Here is a 26,172-nt window from a genome sequence, read left to right on the forward strand (position 1 = left end):
AGCTGAAACCAACTAAACATTCTAAAAAAATAAACAAACAAAAAACCCACAAACACCAAAAGAAGTCTACTACTTCCTATAAAGCACGAAGCTGCCAAGACAAGCACTGCCATACTAAGCACACGAACTTCTTTTAGCGTTACCACGTTGTATGAAGAACCCGCGAGCAAAGAAACCTCAGTGAAGCTCACTCAGCTCAGCTCAACCCAGCCCAGCCTAACCGAGCCCACCTCAATCCCCAGGAGGAAAAACGCCGAGAGCAAAGGCCGCCCCGCGGGCTGCCCGAGTTACCTGCGGCCTCCAGCGCTCCTGGCCCGGCCCTGCTGCCCGACTGCCGAGGCGCTACTGCCGCCCGGCCTTCCCAAGCTTTCAAAGGAGGCGGGAAGCGGCACCAGGCCAATGGCAGCGGGAGCCGGCCCAGGGAGCCGCCCCGCAGGTGCCCGGCCGGGCTCGGGAGGGAGCGGGCGCCGCTGATCCCGCTGCCGCTCTGAGCGGCGTCCTGCTTGGCGCGGCCCGAGGCAGCTCCTGAGGGTAGAGGCTTCCTCCAGCCACCCTCTTTCCACTTACGAGACTTATAAACGTGTGATTATTGTCTCCCGTTAGTCTAACCTTGATGCTCTCTAGAGTTTACATTCCTCAAAAGTTGCTATATTAGCTGTTTTCGTAATCAGCAGCTAGGCAGAGATACTAAGTTTTTCAAACTATTTTTCCAAAGGCTTATGTAGTATTGAGAATGTCCCTGGATAGTGTCAGGAAAAAACAAAAAACAAAACAACCTGAAGCTTTGTGGAATTATACTCCCTGCTAAAGCTCATGAGAATACCAAATTTAGACTACAGAGATTTTTTTTGTTTTGTTTTAACAAAGCAATAAGTTAAAACAAACTTTCTACTTTCCTCTCAATATTTCACTTACATAAGCAGAAAAAGCTGTATCACAGCTATCCTATTTTTTCCTTCAGATACTATTGTGGGATCATAGAATCATAGAATGGTTTGAGTTGGAAGGGAACCTTGAAGATCATCCAGTTCCGACCGCCCTGCCGTGGGCAGGGACACCTTCACCTAGAATAGGCTGCTCAGGCCCCATCCAACCTGGCCTTGAACACTTCCAGGGATGGGGCATCCACAACTGCCCTGGGCAACCTGTCAGTGCCTCACCACCCTCATAGTAAAGAATTTTTTCCTAATATAATTAGAAACAGGATGGGGTGGAGAGGGTCTGTTTGCTTGTTTGATTTTGGTAATTCTTTTAATATTCAAACTGTCTGGAATCAGACACACTTTAGAAGCTGTGAAATAAGAGATCTGGTTCAGTTTCTTTAAACCAGTTTCTCTTATGAGTGAAGCCAAAAATTGATTTTCTATCTAAAAATATATGCATCCAGAATCACTGTCTCTGGCTTCAGAGCACTTTCTAGACACAACAACGGCACATGAATTAAATGTTTTTCTTGTATGAAACAAGGCTTCAGAAGAAATAGCAAGAGCGCAGGTCCTTACTTGACAGAGGGTGTAGGGAGGAAACGGGAGATCAGGGAACAATAAAGATAAATTCTGGTTTACCGTCTCTGTATGGAAGCAAGGTGATTCTAGGAAACTGCCTCAAGCAGAAGTACAGGAAATATTCTCAACCTTTTCAGGGAAAGAGGTAACATTTTTGGAAACAACTAGATGATCAGAAGAATGATGCCAGACAGCTAAAAAGGCTTATTAAGGCTTTTCTGTAACATCATAAGGATTTCTGGATATGACATTAAAAGCATGAAAATTAAGAGAAGACTTCTGTGCTGTAACAATTGTCACAAAGTCAACTGACAGGTGAATTGGCCCATTTTCTTTGCTACTCAGCCTTATCTGCTATGTCTTCTCTTCATGTTCCTGAATAGTTTTCCTCTCTCACTTCTCTGATTCCATCTTTCCCACATAGCTTCCTTTTAATTTCTTGGCCTTAGGACTTTTCTGCAGCAGGCCCATATTCTGAAACAGAATAGTTGGACTAAACCTGTGACTGCTACACAACGTCCTCTTCGACAAAAAGTTTATAGGGCTTTTCCCCAGTAAAGCAAAACAAAGACTCCTAAATTTTAATAAAACTAACAGTAGCTGAACAGGAGTTGCTAGATGATCTCTATTTGTCTCTACATGCCTCTGCTTTTTCTGTGAAGGAGAATTTTATCTTATTCAGCTGGGAGAGGAGAAAAAAATAGAAGGAAAAAGAAGTAAGACTGGAATGTGAATGAGCAATACAAAACTGCTAAGATATACCTCTCCTTATTGAAGTTTATGAGCAATATAATTTTTATCTCATTATCTTACATTTTAGGATTCTATTACTATGAAGACTTTTTTTAGCAAAAATTATTTTTAAACCTAAGCAGTTGACACAATTGCATGAGGCACAGTTGGCCTACTTAAAAAAAAAAAAAGTGGCTGCTGTTATCATCTGAGTGTAAATTCAGTATGAAACATATGGACAGATCTATCATACTAAGGTAACCTCCTGTCTAATCTGCTGATCTGGCTCTGGTAGCAGGCAGTGCAAGAAGCTTCAGAAGAGGCACAATGGTAATATCAATAAAAGCTGGGTAAAGGACAGAAAGGAGTAAAGGATCCTTCTATTCTAGCTGCTTATCTACTTACCCTTCCAAATTAGAATCATAGAATTGTTAAAGTTGGAAAAGACCTTTAAGACCATCAAGTCCAACCATTTACCTAGCACCACCACCATGTTCACCATTAAACTGTGTCCTCAAGTGCCACATCCACACATTTTTTCAACACTTACAGAGATAGTGACTCCACCACTTCCCTGGGCAATCTGTTCCAAGGCTTTACAACCCCTTTCATGAATTTCTTTTTCCTAATATCTAATCTAAACCTCCTCTTGTGCAACTCGAGGCCATTTCCTTTTGTTTTCTTTCTGCATAGCATAACAGGAGGTGCATTTTCTCCTTTTAAATAAACAGACCAGCAACCAACAAGTAAGTTTTAATGAAGTTATGCACTGAACACCAGAAAATTGCTGCTTTTGATATTTTTTTTTTGTTTGTATGTTCTGATACTCCTCTGTTAAGTAAGATCTTAATACAATCCCATTCCTATTTCTCCCAAAGTTTAAAAAAGTTTGAGGAAAACTACAGAAGGTATACAAAATAGTCTCAAATGAAATTTTGCTATGACTTTGTCCAAGACTGTAGAATAAAGTCTGTGAAATGGCTAAAGACATTCTGACAGATATCCTTCAAGTAAGTGAATGAGTCATGAACCTCCAAGATAAAGAAGCAAAAGACAAAGCTGACTCATGTATCAGTTCTGAATTTCAAATATGACATGCTTCTTTTGATATTCTCTGTATTAGCAGGACTTTAACACGTCTTCTTTTTCACAGGACTCAAAAGATAAATGAGTTTGGTAAAAAGATGCATGTCACCTTTTGTTCCACTATATTTGAAATGTATTCATAGTAGTTTTGGGCTTATTCTTATATGGGAGCAAAATGCCTTGGTGCTACTTATTAAAGTCATGGCCAAAAGATTTAGTGCAAAGGCGACAATTGAGAAAATGTTGTTTAGTGGATGATTTTTTAGACTGAAAAGCATAAATCTTTATTGCAATTTCTATGTATCATCACACAGATATGATTAGATGGCTTCTAATGGCATGAAGTCAAAGTAAAAGGATCAAGGTATTGTTATGTCCTGCCAAATGCACATTTACCATCATAAAAATATGTTCTAGAGTGGCTTTTCCCTTGATTCATATTTTCAAATTGATTTGGAGGAGGATGCAGAATGGGTGAGTCATAATACAAGGAAAAGGGCTCTTCCTATAATCCTCTGAGAAAAATGTTCTCAAGTCTCTAGCTTGAGAAGAGGTGCAGATCTCAGAACAGATGAGGAGGCTAACAGTTTTCCATGAAATGTCTCAATGGAAAACACAATAGCATAATCTTGACTTTAGGTACTACAAGTTTATATGTGGCAGACCAATGAGATGTCTTCATTGTTAAGAGTCTAGATTCTTGTTCTGCTCTTATAAATAAACCACAGGGAGTTGTAAATATAGATATCTCCAAGGTTGCACACACTAGGAAAAGCAAGAGAAATTAAGACGGAAATGGAAGTGTATTCTGCAATCTGAAGTTCATAGGAAACTTCTATCTAGCAGGAATATAATTGATACTCATTAATTATGCACTGAGCTAATTTGGCATTCTGCCAGTTCAGGGATAGGCATAAAAAGTATGAAAGTATTAAAAATTTACAGTGGAATAGGCTTTGAAGAAGGAACTATACTGACACCAGAAATATGAGGATCCTTATCTTCCTTTCAGAGTACGAAGAAAAGCAAAGCAGATATCATACTCTGACTGGAAAGCAGTACTCCCTTCTGACTCAGGAGTAACTGAGTGACTTGTGGAAATGCTGCTGATCATATAACTACTATGAGAAAGCGCTGGCATCCACAGCCCTGATGATAACACCGCAAGTAAGTTACTGACCAAATGGAATTAATGAAAAAAAAAATAAAATTAACACATTTCCCTGAACCAAAAGCAGACTTTGTTGATCCTTCCATAGAAATAATTCCAGGCAAGCATTTTTCTAGTCCATCTGAAAAGTTTGCAGTACCCATGGTCTTTTCTAAGGCAAAAGGAAAAAAAAAAAAGAACAAAAAAACCTGATGCAAATATCCAGTATGGACTCTCACTCAAATCTCTTATTTCCACTCTGCTTGATACTTGCATTTTCTAAACGTTATTTTATAGCTTTGTTAATTTCTTCACAAAAATGTTGAGGGAAGGGCTAATGAGAATACCAGAAAAATACTGCAACAACAGAGAACTATGCCATAGTAAGCAATCGTGGCTAAACTAGATATTGTAGCCACTGGGAGTTAGTTAATTAGCACCTTCTTCTTCACCTTTCTGCTAGGGCCTGGGACACATGACAGATAGGGATGGCACAATCCACAGTGAAAAAGTATTTTCACATCACCTAACAGTCTTAAGTAATGATTCTATGTTATGAGTCTATGTAATGATTCCTGAAGATTTCATGCTGCAGTGATTATGCAAGTTAGTTAAACATTGTAATTAGAGGTACTGAGGTTTTTTTAATCTCTTTTTAAAACCTATTGTTACTGAATTCAAAATGCCATTCTTTGCATCTTAAGGAGTTGTTGTTTTGCTGTCATATGGAGACAAGGAGAAGGACAAACTAGAAACTGTCCCTAGTATATATGTCCTTATTTGTGATTCTGACTCCTGTTACAGAGAGGAAGAAGGGGAAATCAGATTTTTAGAGTAGGCATGGGATATCTCCTGCAGCAAAAAATATAAGATCTGGAATGTAAGGTGGAATACAAGTGTCTTATATTCCTTACATCTCTGGAATCGTGGGGATTAACAGCCTTTGGCTGAAAGATCATGATCTAGCTTCCACTGGGCATCCCAAGAACAGAAGAAGAACTGGAACCCACCAGTGGCCAGTGTCAACTATTTCCATTCCACTTTTTTCCTATACATCACTACAGTCCACATGCTGATGATAGCAGGTTTATGATCATGCAGTCTTTTATGCAGACATCAGCTCCTGGGATGATTTTTGCAAATTTCTCTTAAAACAGTTGCAATACTTAATGGTCACTTGTAGAATTACATTTTAGTTCTTATAATGGATTTGTGGAAACAACTTTCTAGAGTAGCAAAGGGTTTATGCCACTGTCCTTTAAAAAAATGCCAGGCAGACTAGGGCACAAATGGGATGAATGCAAATATTGCTGACTGCAAATGTCCAAAGAAGCTTAAAGAAAAACTGTTCATTGATTTTCATTTCGGCAGAGGGGACTGTAATTTGCCTACATTTGCTCTACTTACCTAAATTTTCCTTGAGACTATCAGAGTTACATCTTGTTTTCTGTCCTAAACTCTTAAGCAGTGCTTCACACTGCCTGTTAAAAAGTTGTCACATTCAGCACCAGAGTTAGCTGCAAATTGAATCAGAGACTTCATCAGCCAGGAATAGACCTCTTGTGAATCCATCCTTAAAGTTGGGTTAACACTCAAGTCAGGCCAGACTGCCCAGACCTTTGTCCATTTGGGTCTTGAAAACCTCTGAGACCCCACAGTCTCTCTGGAAAACCTGCACCAATACTTAAGTATCATCATACTGAAATATGTTTTCTTTATATCTTGCTGGAACATCCTTTCCCAATTTCTGGTTGCTGTTTCTCATTCTCTTTTCTTGTCCCTCTGTAGAGAGCCTGGCATCAGACTTTTGATCGGTAACTTCCTCGAGCATTGGAAGGCTGCTGCTAGGTCTTCACTAGGGCTTTTCTTCTGACAAATTTATTATCTGCTTTAATAGATCTTCTGCTAAATCTGTAAAGTGTTTAGGGAGGTATTGGATTAATAGTTTTGGTGTTAATGGAAATTCATTAAGTTCTGCAGGTCACTGATAAAATCCTTGAAATTCTACTAAATTTCTGTCACAGAATCTTCTGAACTGGAAGGGACCCACAAGGATGGAGTCCAAGTCTTAAGTGAATGACCCATACAGGGGACTGAAACTGTGACCTTGGCATTACTAACACCAAGTTTTAACTAACTATGTTATAAAGCATTGAGAAAAATGTTTGTGGACTTAACATTTTTAAGAAAAATCCAATATTTTTAAGAGAAATGCATTTTGTTCAGTCCTTAGGCACCAAGTAAGTGGTGGGTTATAATCATCAGCAATTTTCTGATCTAGAAAGAAGTTTTCAAAATAAAATGGAAGAAAGCCCTATATCACTTTTTCTGTATGCTAGGATAATGTGAAAAAGGTTGACAACAACAACAATTTCTCTTCTGCAGGATTTAAAATGACTACTTAAATTTTCTTAATCAAGAATAGAAGCTGTAGTATGAGAATAATGGTTATAAATATTTCATTTTCATACTGACTAAACTTTAAATCTTACTGATGGTAGAATCCAAGACAGTCATGAATTGCCAAACTCAAATTCTTGAGGGATATATAAAGTGACTGCTTCTCTTCTGCCTAAATTTACTATAACTTCCTTATTCATTCTTACTTTCATCTCCCTCCTCTCCTATTCCTTCCCTGAAAATTTTCTCATGGCTGAGGTACTTTCTGTATATTCTTGCTTTCATTCAAGGTTTCTATGATGTGCCTTCGTTCCTTTATAAGACTCTCAAGGTAACAAAAAGTTAAGACTTTGTTGAATAACTTACACATTTAAGTCAATAAGAAAATAAAGATATGGTTATTTTTTACATATTGTAACAGTGTCTTCTTTAAATGTTAACCCAAGTTTTACATAATTTTAATGTTTTCAATCGTTCTTCCAATATTAGTATGCAATGGATATTCAGTTGATTTTTATAATAATTTCTTATTAGTAATACAATATTCAGTATTTTTCATCTATATGCATCCAGGCTTTGTAGAAAGGAAAGTATTATGGTTTTTCCCAGTTATTAGATAAAAATAGGATTGTGCAGTGGTGGCTTCTCCAAGATTCAGCTGCACATCAGAAACATGATGAGGTTTTCTGACTTCAGCTCACTGACTTATAAGCAAACATCACACTATTTTTTATCAGTGGGAAATCTAGTGTGTCTAGAATAAACAAATCTTAGAAATTTCGAATAAACCCAGAATGAAAACATGTTGGTATAGGCAGAGTGGCTGTGTGCACGGTTGCACAGATGTGAGACAGATCAGGCCTCTGGTATATGGAGTATGGGAAGAAACTTCAGAATCAGAAAGTGCTGAAATAATCCTTTTAACATCACTTTATTATGATATTGTTCCAAGAATATTACAGAAGGAAAGAAGGCCACATAAACCCACAGTGTTATGCTAAACTTTGTTAGCCTGCCAAAAAACATAAAATCCGAAACTGTATAGAAGATAAGGAATAGGGAACACTGTAAATCTACTGTTTATCTTGGGATTTTAAAATAAAAGACTGGAATTCTATTTCCATCTCTGCATTGCAATGTTGGGCAAGTTGCTTCTAATTATATTTTTTACGTATTTTCACTGTTTTTTGATGGCCCAGTTACACGGGACCTGTGACCAGCCTCCTCTATCAAAGATTTTGATGGGTTGGAACTCTATTCTGAATCTCTCAAATAAGTTCATATACGTATTTTGGGACCCTAATTTTTCTTCCCATTCATCTGTCCATTTTTAAAATACTTCTGAGATTCTCATCTAAAAGCAAAAACCTGGAAAACTGACTGTATGTCTGCACTTTATTATATTACTTTATTACTTTATTACAAATACGGGGGAAAAGTTAAGTTTGTCCGTATTATGTATTTATTGACTTCCCAGGCTTTTGCATGAATACATACTAAAGAGGTTGGTTGTTTTTTTTTCTATACAAGTATATTGCTTGTATTAAGTACTGCTAATGTCAGCTCAGCTAAGATATCCTAAGTACTAATGGATGTGCACTTGTATTAGTTGCAATCATTACAGCTTTTAAAAACCCCTTCTTAGTTTATAAAAATTAGCTGTATAAGGGAAACTGCAGCGACCTCCATGTTTCAACAATATATCCTGTACAGCTTCTAAATAAATAAATAATAATTAAAAAAATCATGACATCTCTTATACCAAATACAAACCTCAATGACAGTAATGGGAAAAACATGGACTAAAATACTGTTTCTTTCCATCTGAAAACTTGTATTGTACAGCAGTTGTGTGTATTTCCTAAAATTATATTGACAGCAGCACTGAAAAAACAGACATTCACCTTGCTAACGACCTCTGGTTTTGGCAAGGTAATAAGTACGAGAAAAGAGAAGATCTGTTCTTACCATAAACAGGAAAAGATGCTTTATAACAGCAGCATTTGCTAGCACCTCTAAAATTAACTCTGGGTCAAGCTTTTTTTAGAATTAATATAGAGCAGCTCAGCCTATAGACACATTAAAGAATATATTTCAAACCATGTTCTAAAATAGTACACGTGGAAACAAAAACATAAATTTGTACTGAGTATTCATTTTCTCTTATAAATTGTCTGGCCTACAGTTTTTTCCTCTTTCCCTATGATTGAAACATAAGTTAAGTCTTGTAGACTTTCAAGAAGTTACTTACATTTCACTTGAGCTATGATAAAATGTATTAAGTATCAATACTGCTACAGTTTGCTAAACTACCTCCTACTACAGTAGTTAAATACGATGCCTATAAACTTGTTGAATATTGTTTCTTGAATATCAGGGACAAACAATTTCCTATGTTTTCTAATTGCCATGGTACGACCAAAAATGCTGGATGTGTGGTAAATGTAATCTATCTTAAGACGTTGCTGTTTACAGCAACTAACCACTTACACTGGTTTCTGTCCATTTTTTGAGATTAATCAAATAGATTCCAGTTGAAAATTAATGTCAAATAAATTTTCAGATTATATACTAGGGCATCACTGTATTCTAGACTCTCCTATATTCTGCCAGGTTACAAAGCTTAAGTCTCAAATGTAGAAATTCAAATCAGATCCAAATAATTCTAGACAGAGCTAGCTATCATCATTCATATAAATATTAATTGTATTATCAGTATAAAGACTAATCTGTGTACTTTGTAGAACTCAAATATTCACAGACAAAGGCCTTTCTATGCAGTTTTCTGCCTACTTGTAACCATAGAGCCAAATAAGTGTAGGCCATCTAAATAACCACATTTCCTTATGTCTAATTTTCTGTTGTGCATAAAAGCAAAAATATGACAAAATATGTCTAAAACATCCTGCTATCCTCATTATGGAAACACAGCTTCTAACTATTAGCATATATACACAGATTTAAGATAGAAATAAACCCTGAAAAACTAATAGCCATTATTTTTCCCTAAGCAGAGCCCTGCAAAGCAAATTTTTCTTTTTTTCTTCTATGTAACTTTTTAATTATAAGAAAAATAAAAGAACTAAAAATCACTATTAACTACTTAATTAATGGGTAGCTTGTATGATTTAAAGAAAATAATCTGTATTGAATTGGTTCATATGTTTGCAATTTGTTCTGCAAAAAGAACAGTGGCATTTTGCAGTAGCTGGCATATACAGCAGTGGGTATATTTTATATCTCTATTGATCCTTTGTGGTGTCTTGTAAAAGAGGTCTGTAAATTATTTAGTAAAGGTATAAAATATACCTTTACTGAAATCCATTTTAAGGGCAGCAGAATTATAAAGTCAGCTGGCTTAGCTATAGTGATTTCTAACAATCATTCAGTTGCCAATAATACCTCAATCACCATGTAAAAACCATCCTCAGACACTGAATACAAAAGCAGTGGTGCAAAGTAAGTTTAGGTAACAGGCCTCACAAGGCACCTTAGTGGTATATCTCATTGCCCCAGAAGTACTAGCCCGTTTATGTTCTTTCAGGGCAGTAAACAAACCCCTGTGAATAATAAATGATCAGTCCTAGAGCTTTGAGACCAACACTTCAACACATTGAACAGTGTCTTACCACATGGCTGTTTCCCTGAATAGGTGCTGCATTATAAAGCAACTTAGTGAAATGATCCAGGTTTGCAGTTTTTAAGAGGAATGGAATCAGGCCTTCAGTGGGCACTCTGAAACAGTACTGACTAAAGTCACTAGTCTTCTTGGGCTCCTCAGTTTAGCAGTGCAGAAACAAAAATAAGTTTGTAAAATGATCATCTGAATGATTAAATGAATATGTAGACATATTGTTTACAGAAAATGTATACATACAAGAACTGATAATACTATTTGGATACACTGATAATTGTTATCACTTCCTCTATAATGGGGGATGAGTACTGAGGAGGGAAAAGGTAGTGACAGCTCAAGACTAGGAATAAGCCACTGTTACAGTCTCACATTTTGGACCAAGAGATTGCTACACAGATACTCATAAAGAACTGGTAGAGTTTTAAATTTGCTTCTCTTTTCTCGAGTGCTTCTAAGCCTGTTGGGCAAGGCATCAAGCAGTCAACGGGTACAACTATGCTGTCTCCTTAGGCTGAGGTCATCCTGAGTGGCACATAAAATAGCTGAAGTAGTGTAACTGTTGTAGCACAAGAACTACGTGCCAGCAAGTTGTCCAAATATTTACTTACCTTTACAGGCAGCTTTTACAGCTGACACTGAACTGCTTGCTGCCATGGCTACACTGTTTCCAGTAGCTGAACTAGTTCATTGGGAACCTAGCTTGAGTTTCTCTTTAAAAGTCTGCAGATATGACTGTATCTCTACAAGGTATATAATCTTAATTACCAATATGCAAATTTTTCTATTCACTTTCTATAGTATATAAGACATTGGAGGATTAGGTCAAATTTATCAATGAGAAAAGAATCTTACATATAAAGCACAATTACTGTGTGACAACGGTAAAGGTATTACGTGCTAAAGCATGTAAAGCCAGCTGAATTTCATTGAATCATAGAATCAGCCGGGTTGGAAGGGACCTCTGAGATCATCAAGTCCAACCCTTGATCCACTACTGCTGTGGTTACTAGACCATGGCACTGGTGCCACATCCAGTCTCATCTTAAAAACCTCCAGGGACGGAGAATCCACTACTTCCCTGGGCAGCCCATTCCAATGTCTGACCATCCTCTCTGTAAAGAATTTCTTCCTAATATCCAACCTACATCTCCCCTGACAGAGCTTAAGACCATGCCCTCTTGTCTTACTGATAGCTGTCTGGGAGAAGAGATCAACCCCCGCCTGGCTACGACCTCCTTTCAGGGAGTTGTAGAGAGTGATGAGGTCTCCCCCTGAGCTTCCTCTCCAGGCTGAACAGCCCCAGCTCCCTCAGCCCCTCCTAATAGGACTTGTGCTCGAGTCCCTTCACCAGCCTTGTTGCTCTTCTCTGGACCTGCTCCAGCACCTCAATATCCTTCCTGAACTGAGGGGCCCAGAACCGGACACAGCACTCCAGGTGTGGCCTCACCAAGGCTGAGTCCAGGGGAAGAATCACTTCCCTGGTCCTGCTAGCCACACTGTTCCTGATCCAGGCCAGGATGCCATTGGCCTTCTTGGCCACCTGGGCACACTGCTGGCTCATGTTCAGCTTCCTGTCAATCCAAACTCCCAGGTCCCTTCCTGCCTGGCTGCTCTCCAGACACTCTGTGCCCAGCCTGTAGCGCTGCAGGGGGTTGTTGTGGCCAAAGATGTTTCTCAAAATACCTTAGCATCATTAACATTCAAGGCATTCCAGGATTTAAATTTGGGCTATGGACAGTCTTCTGGCATTTAGAGTCTGGAAGTAAAATCTACATTGTTCCTTTTTCTTTTTTTTTTTTTTACTTTCTTGTTATGTATTGCTCCAGATCTAGTATAGCCTTTCCTACAGCTTTGACATATTACAAATCGTGTTACTGTAATTAAAGCTGTACTGTTCAACTGGTAAGTGGATTGGATGCTGGAAAATGGAGTTCAGCACAGACTGCTTGATTTCAGTTTACTACTCTGTACCAAACCCAGATGTATTTACTCACCCTCCAATTTAGTGATGTATGTCTGTAAGGAGGGAGGGGACCAAAAAATTGATATTAATAATTACAGTACCAAGTGCCCTATTTTTCAGTTGCCTCATAAACTCCCATGTAACTTGCCTTTAGATAGACCATATTTATAAAGATAAAAATAGATCAACCTTATTCAAATAGTTATGGTTTATCATTTAACTTAATTGTCCTATTGCAACCTTCCCTTGGATTGCCTGATTCCACATATTCTTCGCTATAAACTTCCTAAATATTTATATATGAAATATTTGTTATTTTATATACATACACACACACACACATATACACACACAAATTCATTCAGCTAACTCTTGAGGGATTAAAGCTGTGCTCCAAAATTGTTAATCTTCATATGAAAGAGATGCAGTCAAGTTGCAGACTGTGAAGTTAATCTTGTCTGGTTTGGCTTTCAAAAGTTTTGGTATTTACTGCATTTCTGTATTTCTTGTATTTCTGTACTCGATGTAAAAAGACAGACATTAACACATACCATTCAAAAGAAGCTTGGATAAATAATTTTTCTACTCTTTCTTATCTCTATAGAAGAGCATATACCCAACTAAAGTTAAATGAGATGAATCTTACCCTATCAGACAGATCTGGGTTTTCTGAAGAACATGTCAAACGTAGTTTATTTTCTGTGTCCTGAAAGAGGCAATGAGTACAGCTTCAAATTAAAACAATCTGACACTGAAACTAGTGAACAAACAATCTCTCATTTTGAATTTAGTCTTATTTTTATCTCGCAGTCTGTAGCACCCACTCAATTTTGGTTATTGAGACTCTAATGACCTGGACTGCTGTCAGTTGGTTCGAAGAACCAACACAAAACACTTCTTTTGACTGTTTTTAAAGTGGTTCAGCCTGCACATACATACCCCATAATGTTTTGGCTGCACCTATAACCAAGTTGAGAAGGTTTTAGGCAGGATCAGTACTTGGAGGAGTATTATATTCCACAAAATACCTTCTTCAGGTGTCTGATAAGGAACATTGAAAGGCATATGGACAGTATTGTTCCTGAAGTCTTCTTTCAGCTTCATAGAGGGTCATCTTTGTTTCTTCTTCATTGCTACAGTTATTAAAGTTCAAATATTCCTCAACAATTTTAGGCAGTGAGCTGATATGCAGTATTAGTAGCATGCCATCATCCCATTAATTCAGTGTTGAGCTTAATACATGCATGATACAGGGAAAGCCATACTCTTGGAAAATTCTATTCTCTTATTTGGAAACTGAGAGCTGAGAGCTCCTTATGGGTATGATTAATGCTATGGCACATTTTCAAGTACCCACAGTTATGCTCCTGAGTAAACTCAGTAAATTATTTGAGTAGTTGCAGTTGGTTTAGTAGTTTAAACTGGTTTAGTATTACTACCTTCTTTTCTAAAATTACAGAAGAAACAATTTGTGTGCTCTTTGCTGGCTGCAACTTTTCATTGCAGAAACACTAAATTTCAGGGTAGCTTGCCTATAAATAAATCCTTTCAAAAAAATCCCATAGCATATAGGGATGCCTGGAGGGCATACCTATCGATGCTGCTACACACCTATGCTCATTGCACTAGGATTTTAATAATTTTTAGTTTCAGAGTACAAATTTTACATATATAGAGAGTAGAGTAATTGTCAGAACTGCTCAAAATGTGACAACATAGCTTCTACTAGTTTTAGGAAGAATACATTCTATAATACCATAGAATTATTGGCACTAAGAATTACATCCAGTGCCTTCTGATGGAAAACACTTGAAATTTACTGTTAGTGAATTTCCGTAGACACAAGACTTCAAACAGGCATCACAAACTCAGTGTGGTTTCTTCTGTAATTAAAAATATTTTCGTTTAATAGCAAAATATTTTTGTTCTTGTTCCAAGAACACACCACTGCAATCCAGTGTTTAAACCAAATGTTTTCTTTTAGCTTTCCTCAAATCTCTAGCAGCCAAGCTACACATGACTTCAGTGGATTCTATTCAAGCTTTCCGTTACAAACCAAACAGCTTTCTTATAAATGTAACAAAGAGGAAAAGCTGTGTTACACAGTAAATATCAAGTCCTCTCCTACTGGAAAAGTGTACCGCTTGTGTGAGAAATTAGCATCCTGATCCTTCAGCCAGCACCTTGCTGAGGCAACTCAGATTCATTAAGGTTTTTCCATAAACTTCAGTAGATCAAACTATGCTGGTAGAGATCTAACTCACACTGAGTTAAATACACTGATAATACTCTAAAGTGAAATCACAGCATAGGATGTCTATCTTAACCAAGAGAGCAACTCTGTTTAGGTTGGGAACATCACAGAGAACTGCAAATGAGATACATTATGAAAAAAAAAACCAGATTAAAGTTCAAAGTAGGCAGCCTGACAAACTCCTAACACAGCAACAACAGAAATCTGGTCTTCAAATATAAGTCCATCGGCTGCAATATTAGAATCTGGGTTTGGAACACATGACATGCTATAGTCTGGATCACAGAGAATTTAAATAGGGAAAGGAAATTTTCCTAATCCTCTGTTTTGCTTTATTACATCATTTGGTTTATCAGATCATCTGTATCAACTGCTGTCTTCAATGTGCTCCCAAATGAGCAGAAATACTACTATTAATCTGTCTTTTTGTGGTTTTGTTTATTTAATGGGACCTGAGGTCAAAATTACTTTTAGAAGTTTCTTGCTAGAATCATAGGAATAACATTCAGTTGGAGGAAAATAATAAAGGAGAAAATAGGTGAATCAAAGGCTTCCTCCCTCCCCCCAGAAAAATAATAGATTAAAAGAAGATTTTGATTTTATCATGCAAGTATGAGTCAAAGATACATTGTTATCATGAACTTGCTTTCAGTTAATATTTTTGTAATCCAAGTAACTTGAAAATACAACTCCCCTTAATACTGTTTTCCTATATAGCAAACAAATGGATTTAAAAACTTACTGAGGGAGTGGCAGGTGGCTAAATAAATACATAGAAATCCCAGTGTTTTGTCATATAACAAACTATAATAGCACTTCAAAGTTTTGGACAGATTTCCTCATATTATGGGTTTAGGGTGTAGCTGTGTGGAAAACTTGAGTGTTGTCTTTTGGTATTTACTTTACAACTCTTTGTAATCTTCAGCTATATTTATAGCTCCAAGTGGGAAGAAATCAAAATTAAATAGGTCTGTTTGAGAGCCCCTTGTAATCAAATGCTTTTCCCATTTCGCCTTAAAATAAAAGCACAGCGTGGACATTTGGCTGCCTGAGGAGACCACCCGAAGAGTTTACAAGCCGCGGCCTAACAGTGAAATATTTTTGTAGAAAAGCATAAGAACACAGGGAGAGGAGCCATGGATAAACTGGATGGTTTCTTTTGAGGGAAGAAGGGGCTGCTTGGGTTTGAGTCGGCAGGGTTTAACTAGTGATAAGAGGGAAGGGCTGAGGATTTCATGCCTGGGGGCAGCACGGGAGAGGTGAGTTATTCCCGAGGTGCTGGGATCGCCACTCACTGTAGTTCAGGGGTGCAGTCCGCCCCGGCCGGGCTGGGCAGAGGCTGCAGCCCCCCGGCCCCTCTGCCCGGCCGCCGCTCCCGGCCCTGCCGCAAGAGCCGCCGCGGGGCCGCGCTGGAGCCGCCCGGCGGGGGCGGCAGCGGGGCCAGGCGAGGCCGCTGAGCCCCGAGCTCGGCCAGAGCCGCCCCCTCAGAGCCGCGGCCCGAGAGGGGCACCGACCCAAATCCAAATGAGTTCTGCCTACCCGGGGATCCCCCGCGCTGGGGAGACGGGAGAAAAGGCCGCCCGAGGGGAAGTCACTCCCGTGAGGGCATGGCTGTTGCAAGGGAATGAAGCCAGCGCAACTGGCAGCGCAACCGTGGCAGCTGGCGACAACCAGCGCCCAGCTTAGGCGAGGGCACCAAAACGCGGAGCCCAAGGCCGACGGCGAAAAACTGGCCATGGGTTAATTTATTTAGGCCTTCGAAAATTGGTTCCAAGCAGCGACAAGCACCCAGCCAAACAAGGTGACCAAAATGCAGAGCCCAAGGCCAAAGGTGAAAAATTGGCTATGAGTTACTTACTTTAGACTTTAAAAAAAAAAAAAAAGGGGGGGGGGTGGGGTCAAGAATTGCTTTTGGGTCTCGACTTTCCCCTGTTCCTTACTCGATACTCAAGGTAAGGTTTATGAAGAGAATTGCTTTTTATTGGCCTAACTGCACTTCTTGGCACAAATAGCTTTAGGACAAATGAACCTTCAGATTTGTGCAGCTGCAGAAAGGTGTTGTGGGTACATAAATTACAGGAGCTCCCTTCCGTGCTGCCAAACACTCTTGGGCTAAGAGTTGAAAACTGTTGCTACGTAGGGAATATCCCTGGAGAGCAAAGTGGGATTTTGGGGGATATGCAGGAGCCTTACCAAAAGAGTTTCTGGCTCTGGACTATTAGTATAGTGAAAACAGGCCCTCATTTACTGTAACTGAAACAAAAGTAGAACTGCCTAGAAAGGACACAAATCTATCACCCACAGCAGCTTTGGAAACATCCCAGAACTGTATCTGGAAGAGCAGCTAGGTATGCTGTAAAAGAAACAGAATAATAACATTTTCCAGAATTTCAAGTAAGAAAGTTTCCCTTATTGCCAGCTAACCTACATCCAGGTGATCAGATCACAGCTGTACTTTGTTTAAATTTTGTTCCTTTATGTTTGGACTGAAATGTACTTGTTGTCTTTTGCTTCTATTATTGCTTAAGCCTTCTCATCTGCTTTTTTTCTAAATAGAACACAGGATCAGAAAAGATTTCATGGACTAGGGGATCTAGTTCCTTCCTGCAGCAGTTAAACGGGTCATATAACCACGTTTGTAAATTTATCAAGCTTTCATCTTAAAGCAGGTTTAGATTTTTTTACCTCCATACTCCTATTGGGAAGCTGTTGCAGTACTTTATGTCCTGAACAGTTGGAAACTTTTCTAATCTCCATGATGAATTTTCATGGCAATTTTCTTAGGTGATCATATGCTGATACTGAGTTCTACTTCAAGTATTTTTTCTTTCAGTGTTTCTCTTGCCCTCCTTTATCCCCAGTATATCCAGAGAGCAATAATAAATGTTTTCTCAGATTTTCATTACACAAGCTAAATGAGGTAATGAAATGAAGGTAATAAGCTAAATGAAATAAAGTAATAAACTGAATAAGGTAAATCCTTTGAGTCTCCTATACCAAGATTGTCAGCCATTTTACATTATTTCAGAAAAGGTCACAAAAAATTCTTGCATAATAGGTTGTACACTTGTCTGTCTATATTAAAACTGTGTGGAGAGTTTAATAGTTTCATCTCCCTGGTAGTACATAGTTGTGTTGCAACAGATGTATAGGGTTTTTACCTAATTGTCTTTTCTAAACCATGAACTATCAGCTGGTAATAGAAAATGCCTGCTATTAATTCCAAAGTCTGCAACTTTGCACTTTGTACATATTAACCTCATCTCCTTTCAGTAACTGAAGTTCAGTGACCTGTATGATATTCTGAGCCTTTCTAGTTTGACATTGCCTCCAGACTTTGTCATCAGAAAATGTCATAAGCACATACGCTGTACCAAGATTAGCTATGACACTATCTGCTATTTTTAGTCTCCAAACTAATCCTTGAGAATTCTGTTGGTAACTTTCCTCCAAACATACATTTCCCCTTTCAATGCAATAAATTGAATCTTTGTATTTGTGAAGATAGTACAATCAGTTCAACATCAAGGAACTTGTGTTTTTCTCCATAATTTTAATTTGATTCCAGTTAATTTCCTGCCTCTAAATTCTGCCTCTAATTCCCCTTCTAGAAGGGGAATATACATACTTTGAAATGACATAGACCATTCATTTGGTACACATATCTGTTATGCTGCATGAAAGCAATTTTTTTCCTTTAAGAATGACCCTAGAGAGCTTGCTGCTTTTTCTGTATCTGGATTTTCCAGTCTTTTAGGAATGTATTCAATGTGTAGTTGATTTCGAGCTGATGAGTGTCATACATTGATTTTAAATTAAAACAGAATTCTAATTTGATTCCAGTTAATTTCCTGCCTCTAAATTCTGATTTTCTCTCACAGTGAAGCCTTCCTCCCATTGTGGGCTAATTTTTGACAGACTAATGTATAAATGGTTTAATAAGGTAAACCAGAAAAAGAAGGAATTGTTTCTATCTGAAAAAGGCAACTAGGTAGTTCTCTCATAGTCAGCTTCACATAAACTGATTTTTTACCCTTCAGTGTTTCAAATTTCCATTTACTTGGATGTGTTAATTTTTCTTTCCTAGCTGTGTGTTTTAAAGCCTTTCATACTACTAAAGCCAGTTTAATAGTGTTGTAGTTTACTTAGTTACTTCCTCTACTCTTCCATACTCCATTTGCTAATCTTCAGTAATATAATACAATACCTGCCTCATTCACTTAATTAACTAACCCTCTGCTTTTCAGTTCACCATTTCAGGCAAAGGGAAAGATTTTTTAAAAATGTTGTCATTCCAAAAATAAGCCTGTTAAGGAGCACTGTGCTATTACGAGCACAACTGGGATGCCTGAAGCAATAGCTATACAGGACTCATTTGGCTGCCTGCCTAAATGGTCAGCAAATCCCCAGGCGTTGTATCTACACTAGGGAATAGAAGGAGAAGCTTCGCTGTAAATGTATCTCATTTAAGTTAATTGCTGAAATGCCTGTTTTCCTTGTCTTTGTTACTAGAAGTCACTATGATTTACCATAAAAATTGCTAATCAGTTTGGCGTGAATCATTCTTTTCTATCCTATGCTCTGTTCCTAAAAAGTGATATTTTTTTCAGTTGTTTATATTATCCTGACCTTCACAAATATATTTCCTAATTAACACGTGATTTTTTTCCTGTATCTACACCAAAAGATGCATCAACTCTGCAATATTCTGACTGAGTAGCATTCTGGAGAATATTGTCAGAATTTCCAAAGAGCAAAAGCAAAACCAAAGATCAGGGTATTCCCATCAAGTATGTACAAATAGTACAAATGGTACAAATCTTACTGCATAGCAGATATTTAAAATTGAATTTTTCTATGTTGGCAGAGCACTGCAGAATTCAAACATCTAAGGCATCTGGAACTGTTGTCCTTATATCCTTTATTTTCATGTGAAAAATAAAACTTTTCATTTAGATTCTTATAGGATATATCACAAACTTGTATAATCAAGAATGCCATTCTATGATGAAATGATAATTTCATTATTTTCCCTATGCTGTAGAAAGGGATCAAAAAGGAGAACTGCAAAATTTTCAAGAAGGAATTTGAACTCCTGCTCCTTGCATAGAGAACTATATTTTTCTTTGAGACATCCACTGTAAATTAAGCCATTTAGCATTTCCAGTGATGACTCTAGAGAAATCTGATTTTTGCTTAGTAAAAAAAGCCCTTCAAGTTAGAATTTCTGAAAACAATGGGTTTAAATTTTGACCATTTATCTGGTAATATGGAAGGCCTTAATATTTGCTACTAGGGTCTGACTCACCCATATATTCATGTGTCTTATTTTGTTAACAGTTAGTACAAAGCCTTAACCGCAGATACTTTGGAGCTCTTTCTCTTGAAGCCAGAGAATATGAAAAGAAAGCTCTCCTAGTCTGATGCCTTCCTTTCTTAACAGTGGTATTCAAGGAGATACTCAGTAGCTTATTCTACATCTATGAACACATCTCCTCATCATTGGTTTCTTTGGTTAATGTCCTCCTGAAATGTAAATAGGTGGTCAGTGTAAACCATGTCTGCTATTTCAGGGACATAGCCATTAAGATGGATGAAGGCCTCTGCTTTCCTAGGCATCAGACAGATGGATCAAAAGGGCCAGGAGCCTGTGGGTTTCCCTATTGCCAAAGAATGCAGTTTACTTCGAAGTTTTATTTTAAACCACAGTGAATCAAGGGCTTCAAATATGAGCTCTGAAGTGAGAGATTACAGATTCTGAAGAGAGGACTGGCTTGTATAGATATATCACAAGGGTTGCTATAAATGTTAGGTCTATAACAGAGCCTTTCAAGCCAGTGGCCTGAAAATTATAGTCTTAGATGGAAAGGGTGGGGCTGAAGTGAGGAGTAAAGGAAATTATCCAAAGTTGCCAAATTGTATAGATTCTGACAAGTATGGATTGTGAAGGAATGTGATTGAGTTGCTTTGTATGGGGACTGTTGATCCCATGTTTTACTTCAGTCAGAAGATATATCACTGTGTCATCTCAGCACAAGATGCTTGCTCTTTTTGTTCTTTGAGCTCGAGTCGTATGTTGTGTGAAACCACGGAAAATCATCTGCTGGATCTCAATTACATTTTTCTGAGTAAATAAAATGAAAAGCTTGCATTGTTTAAAGTGCAGGGGAAAGTCTGTGAGAAGTTTGTTTGTGTTCACATGTTGAACAAATTGTTCTTCTTTACAAAAGATTTGGCAGCCAAAGGTTCAGGTTCTACACTTCCCCAGTATACACAAACAGACTCAGGGATTGTTTAAAAGACAAGTGTGTAAGTTGCTTATCTTGGTTTTCTCTTTTTTCTCATCTGTTTTTGACAGGTTTACCCATCTCTCCTTATTTATAACTCTGGAAAATTTTCCAAGAAACCTATGAAATTCTCTGAGAAAAATGTGTTCTCTGAGCTAAAAAAGATACATTAGACTGTACTTCTGTGTTTTCAAATTACAGAGGAAGATTATGAAGGTCATACTCATATTTCAGATCTGAATAAAATTTTATAGGCTGCTGTGTAAATATACACAGAGTGGTTCTTATGTGGTTTCCCACAAAAGTTGCTCTAGGCTTTCATCTGGTGCAATTTTCACTGAGTTCCATAATGACAGGTTCCGCAAGGGCACCCTCATTCATTTTTAGCTCTACCAATCCAAAACAGAAAAAAATCAGAAGAGAACAGCCAGTATCTAAAACCAGACTCAGAAACAAGAACTTCTGCTGGTAAATCCTGTCTCCACACACTGAGGGCTCATCAGTATAACTCTACTGAAAAACTATATGTACAGACAAATATTTAGAATGGAAACAGTTCCAGGCCCATGAGGCAAGGTGGATGTGACTGGCAGCAAGAAATCAAGTAATTTTACGGTACAGGTCAGTTTAACCAGATCAAAGGGACTAACTAAGCACAAAGGCTCAGGATCAAGCGGAACCTCCCCCACAGCAGATAGCCAGCTGTTCATGGGCAGCTTCGAAATGTTCTGGGTGAAGTCAAGTAACAACTTCACCAAGCTAAGCAACTAAAATCAACGTGAGTTGAAATGAAGTCTAATGAGTTTGCTGTGAAGATACTATCCCTAAACAAAAGAAATTTAATAAAGCAGATGCTCTAGAGGATAAAGAAAAACTTATGATTCGGTTAGAAGGAACTTCATCTCTGTCTGAGCTGTATTTTTGGTTAATTGGAGGCTATTGAAATCATAAACAGAAACATAAACAAGAAATGTGTATTTCCTGTCATGACCCTTCTCCTGATCACTGTAGATTACCTTTCTATGACAAAATTCTGCACGACAACCTTCTCCCACATCCCAAAAAAATCCAAGAAACAAACAAACTGTTTGTAGAAATATGCATAAAATAGTGCTTTGGCAATATTCCACCTTTTTATAGTAAGAAGATCATGCTCTTCACTGTGCTGTACTGCCCAGCTCCTACAGAGAGGGATTTTAAAGCCACCTTGCCTCAAGGTGTAATTACCTAGGGAAGTTATTGAAGTCAAAGTTCTACATAGAAGCCTTTTGGCTTAGAACCTAACCAACTAATCCTTATGCTTCTGCCACTCTGTACAGTAGATTGAATTTAGGTAGCATTCTGTTTATTGACTGTCAATTGAGATATACAGATTGTGCTTACATGTGGCAAGTTAAACCTAGATGTAACCATTTTTTCTAGGCAAAACAACCATGGTGTAGAATTATCAGGAAGTATGTAAACACTGTTAAGTGTTGCCATGATGTTTATGGAGCACTGATGTTTGTCTCTAAAATTTACTCAGGAAGGAAGTTTTTTTGAAAAGATGACTCTCTGTATGAATGCTTCCATTTCAAGTAATTTAATTTTGATCATCCACTTTGATTTCCAGACTAATAGAAGATAAGAGGCTTTGTATAAAGGAAAATTTGGATATGAATACAGTGATGAATCTGGCAGAGGTACACCTTGCTTTACAAATTCAAAGCTTTCTTTGTTTTCTACCTTATTTAACTTCTTCTGTTCTGCTTCCTATTCAGATGCTCCTCCCATTCAAATGTTGTCTTTTTTTTCAAAGTACTGTGAGCTTTATTTTTTGTTCTCCTGTAACATCCTGAAAAATTGTTCTGCAGTACAGCTTTCTAGAGAACAAAAGCACACTGTTGAAGCATTCTTTTTCCTTCATGACTGTATTTTATATCATTACAATCCAACTCTGAGTAATAATAAATGAATCTCCTAAGGTGTCTCTAATTACTATTAGGCATTCTGCTGAACGTTACCTAAGTCCTTTGTGGGAATCAACTTGCAAGTAAATACATATTAAACCATGGGTTTCAAGGGCCATATACAGACATCACCTTTATAAAGATTTAGAGAGGTCAAACGAACTGCAGTCACACTTCTTATGACCAAGTGAAACACAATGTAATACATGAGGTAATGCTGCCACAAACCAGGTCAGTCTGTCCCTTGGACACTTACCAGTGTACTGTTTGCTCTCAGTCCACTGGGCCTGATATGTGCTAAGCTTCTGGAGTCTGAAGAGACTCCAGGTGCTTCATTTGTGTTTGTAGTGGGAGGTGCAAACTTTAATGCTTCCTTCTGAAACTGAACGTACAGTTCAACAATCTGATTCCTGTGCCTCCTGTCGGCTCTTCAGGCTTTTTTTGTTAAAGCACACTTTCAAGAAGACTTTGACATTTGGGGCTATATTTCAGTTTTCTGGGCATAAAATAGATGTGAAGGCAAAGACTTACTGAGCCACAAAAGAACTAAAATATGACCTGTCTTTACTTACAAGGTAGCAGATTTAGTGTTTAGAAAACAGTATCTAAAGGCAATGTACTTTTTTTATTTCAGATTACTAGAAGTCTATCTGTAGGAAAAATCCTTCCTTTAGATTTAAAAACAGAAAAAATATACCTGTAGGACAAGGAAAGTGCAGCGAGAAGTTCTTTATTGCAGCGCGCTGGGTGCGCTCCAAGTCACATGGACCTGAAGGCACAGCAACCGTTTGAAAATCACGCTTTTTGTATTCTTTCGGTTATATAAGCTGTTAAATATTCAGTGACCACCGGTTTTTTACCTTAAAAGGTAATTTCTTGGACTCGGGAGGGAGTATTACCTTCCCTCTTGATTGATTTGTGACGTATCCCTCTGTACGGTACAGGGGGGTCTCTCCGTACACAATGGACGGCCACGTGGCAGAGGATACATTTCTATTTTTATACTTTGCCCTATTCCCAGCTGCAGAGGTTCCCTGGCGTCAGGCCCAGACAGGACCCTCCACCTTACAGCTTTCAGACAGGACCCTGTACCTTACAGCTTTCACGATACGCCTAAAAAACCCCTTGGAACTCATCATGGCTAGGCTTCGCGAACGAAACCACACCCCCTTCTGGTTTTCCACTAAATTCGTTTGCTTCTAATAAAACCAGGTTATTTATTTCTCATATATCTGTTCAATATTACGGGACTTCTTCCTGCAGTTCTTCTACCTGCTTTGGGTGAAAATGCCCTTGTAGGTTAGTCCTTATTATTTTTTAAGTTTTCAGCCCCTCTTCCATAATGATAAGATTAGAACTGTTTAAGGCAGCAAGATATTACAACAGAGAAAGACTCATGATAAGGACAAATGCTTACAGTGCTCATGAAGTGATGATTCATTTTTATTGAGACATTTTACAGGCTGACATTTCAGAAAAACTTTCCTGCCAGGAATATATCTTCTCTCCTAGTTTCTTTGCCTCCTTTTCTCTCTCCATTCTTTGCATGATAATGAAAGGACCTCTTTTTATTCTTTTCCTGACTCAATATATCCCGTTCTGAAGGCCACCAAGGCATCATTCTTAGGGTTATGATTTTCAGAATTTTTTCCCTCAGTTCAAAATTTAAGCTTTGCTGAGCAGACAGGTATGAGCCTGGAACCATTTTCTGCTGTTGCTGAATGAAATGTCAGATTCTAGATGCAATCCCATCTGGTCTGCTTGTTGAAGAATTTGTCCAAGATATTGCAGTCTTTTTCACACAGTAACAATAATTCCAGACCTTTTTTCAGGGGTGATCCTTGTGATCTCGTTTAGCTCTATGGTTAGTGAACTTGAGTAATTCAAAAGATTGCTCTAATGAGTTTTTAAAGTTGAAAAGGTCTGAAAGGTCTCTGTTTCTAAGACCTTTATAAAACTATTCCTCCAATTTTTTACATTGTTTATAGTCACAAGAGAAAATTTTTAAGGAGTCATAGAGGAGTCAAGGTGACCAGATAAATATGTCTGACCAAAACCGACTGCACCCACAGGAAAGAACAGTTAAACTTCCAGCACTTTTTGCTGTTTTTCTTCTAGTTCAATTTTGCTGGTGTGTTTGTCAGCATAGCAAAGAGCATTGTTCTCAGACATCAAAGGGAATAAAAGAAAATAAATTATTACTCAAGCATTTAGAGACTGATCCTGTTAGCTACTGGGCTGAAAGCCTCTTAAAAAGGGCTAAAACCTTCAGCTCCTTTTGATTTGATTAAGTGCACTAATCATCTGTTCAACTTGAGTCAGTGAGAGATCGTGGTACAAGCACTTCACAGGCTGTTCTCTGTATCACTCTGACCAAAGCCGTGGTAAAGTCAGGCTGAGACAAGCATCTGTCTGAGGCGCTGAGCTGAGAAATTGCTCCTTGGGAACCAGGTTAGCTGTCGGTTAACAACCAACTGTCGCTGCTGCCACCTTTAACCAGAAGGGGGGGTACGGGAAGTGCCCAGCTCTAGGGGTGAGGTATCACCAAGAAAACATGCAACATCTCTGCTTGTAACGCTGGTTGGCTACACGCCCCACTGGGGATTGAAGCAGTTATTCTGGGAAAATATGAATTCTAAATTCCTTGGAGATGTCTAGAAGAAAGTATTTCAGTTAAAGCTGCTTCAGAGTGGCACATCTGGTAAATAATTCAGTACTTTTAGCCTTTAGGAAAATGTCTGTAGTTTGATTAAATATTTTAGATTAGAGAAGTGTTTTTCCTGTTCTTGAGTTGCTGGATTTAAGCACCTTTTGAACTGAACCAGAAATGTGTTGAGTCTCTGTTAACTTTGGCCCTTAGGTGTTCTCCACCAAAATATATTTTACAATTCTGTACTAGTAAATGCCACCATGGTAGAATAACTTTATTTAATGTATCCACATAGTAGTATTTAGGGTATATAAAAAGTCTTTGGTTTTAAAGACTTTTCCTCAAATCAAGTAGCTGCAGTAAAAAGAATGATTATTCATATGTTATAGGATGAGAAATTGAAACACAGAATGACAAACCAAAAGTCTTTAGTCATGTAATAATCTTGCAGACCTATTAAAAGCACTCATTTTTCAAGGATGGTTGGTGTCTACATGGCTTTAGTAGTTCTGGGTAGTCCTCCAAAACGTATGTCAACAGGTCTGATACTGAACAACAA

General features: G+C 38.1%; 2 protein-coding genes across 5 annotated transcripts in view; one reads left to right on the forward strand and one right to left on the reverse strand.

Annotated features, from left to right (window-relative positions):
- SGMS2 (sphingomyelin synthase 2) overlaps nt 1-16,377 on the reverse strand; it is a 57,952-nt gene extending 41,575 nt beyond the window's left edge. The window contains exons 1-2 of one of the 3 annotated variants that reach the window (XM_032686487.1): nt 16,267-16,377; nt 13,120-13,179 (exon numbers count right to left, since the gene is read on the reverse strand). The gene's annotated coding sequence lies outside the window, so the exon portion shown is untranslated. Of the gene's footprint in view, nt 1-291; nt 437-915; nt 978-13,119; nt 13,180-16,266 lie in introns of those variants that run through there. The other 2 variants (XM_032686492.1, XM_032686489.1) reach the window with 2 other exon arrangements.
- Nucleotides 16,312-26,172, forward strand: part of PAPSS1 (3'-phosphoadenosine 5'-phosphosulfate synthase 1) — a 56,894-nt gene continuing 47,033 nt past the window's right edge. The window contains exons 1-3 of one of the 2 annotated variants that reach the window (XM_032686484.1): nt 16,312-16,558; nt 18,975-19,178; nt 22,627-22,696. In XM_032686484.1, coding sequence (XP_032542375.1) covers nt 22,670-22,696 — 27 coding nt within the window. In that variant the 5' untranslated portion in view covers nt 16,312-16,558; nt 18,975-19,178; nt 22,627-22,669. The remainder of the gene's footprint in view (nt 16,559-18,974; nt 19,179-22,626; nt 22,697-26,172) is intronic. The other variant, XM_032686485.1, reaches the window with a different exon arrangement.

This window comes from Chiroxiphia lanceolata, chromosome 4 (assembly GCF_009829145.1).
Source record: "Chiroxiphia lanceolata isolate bChiLan1 chromosome 4, bChiLan1.pri, whole genome shotgun sequence".
In the NCBI taxonomy this organism is placed as follows: domain Eukaryota; kingdom Metazoa; phylum Chordata; class Aves; order Passeriformes; family Pipridae; genus Chiroxiphia; species Chiroxiphia lanceolata.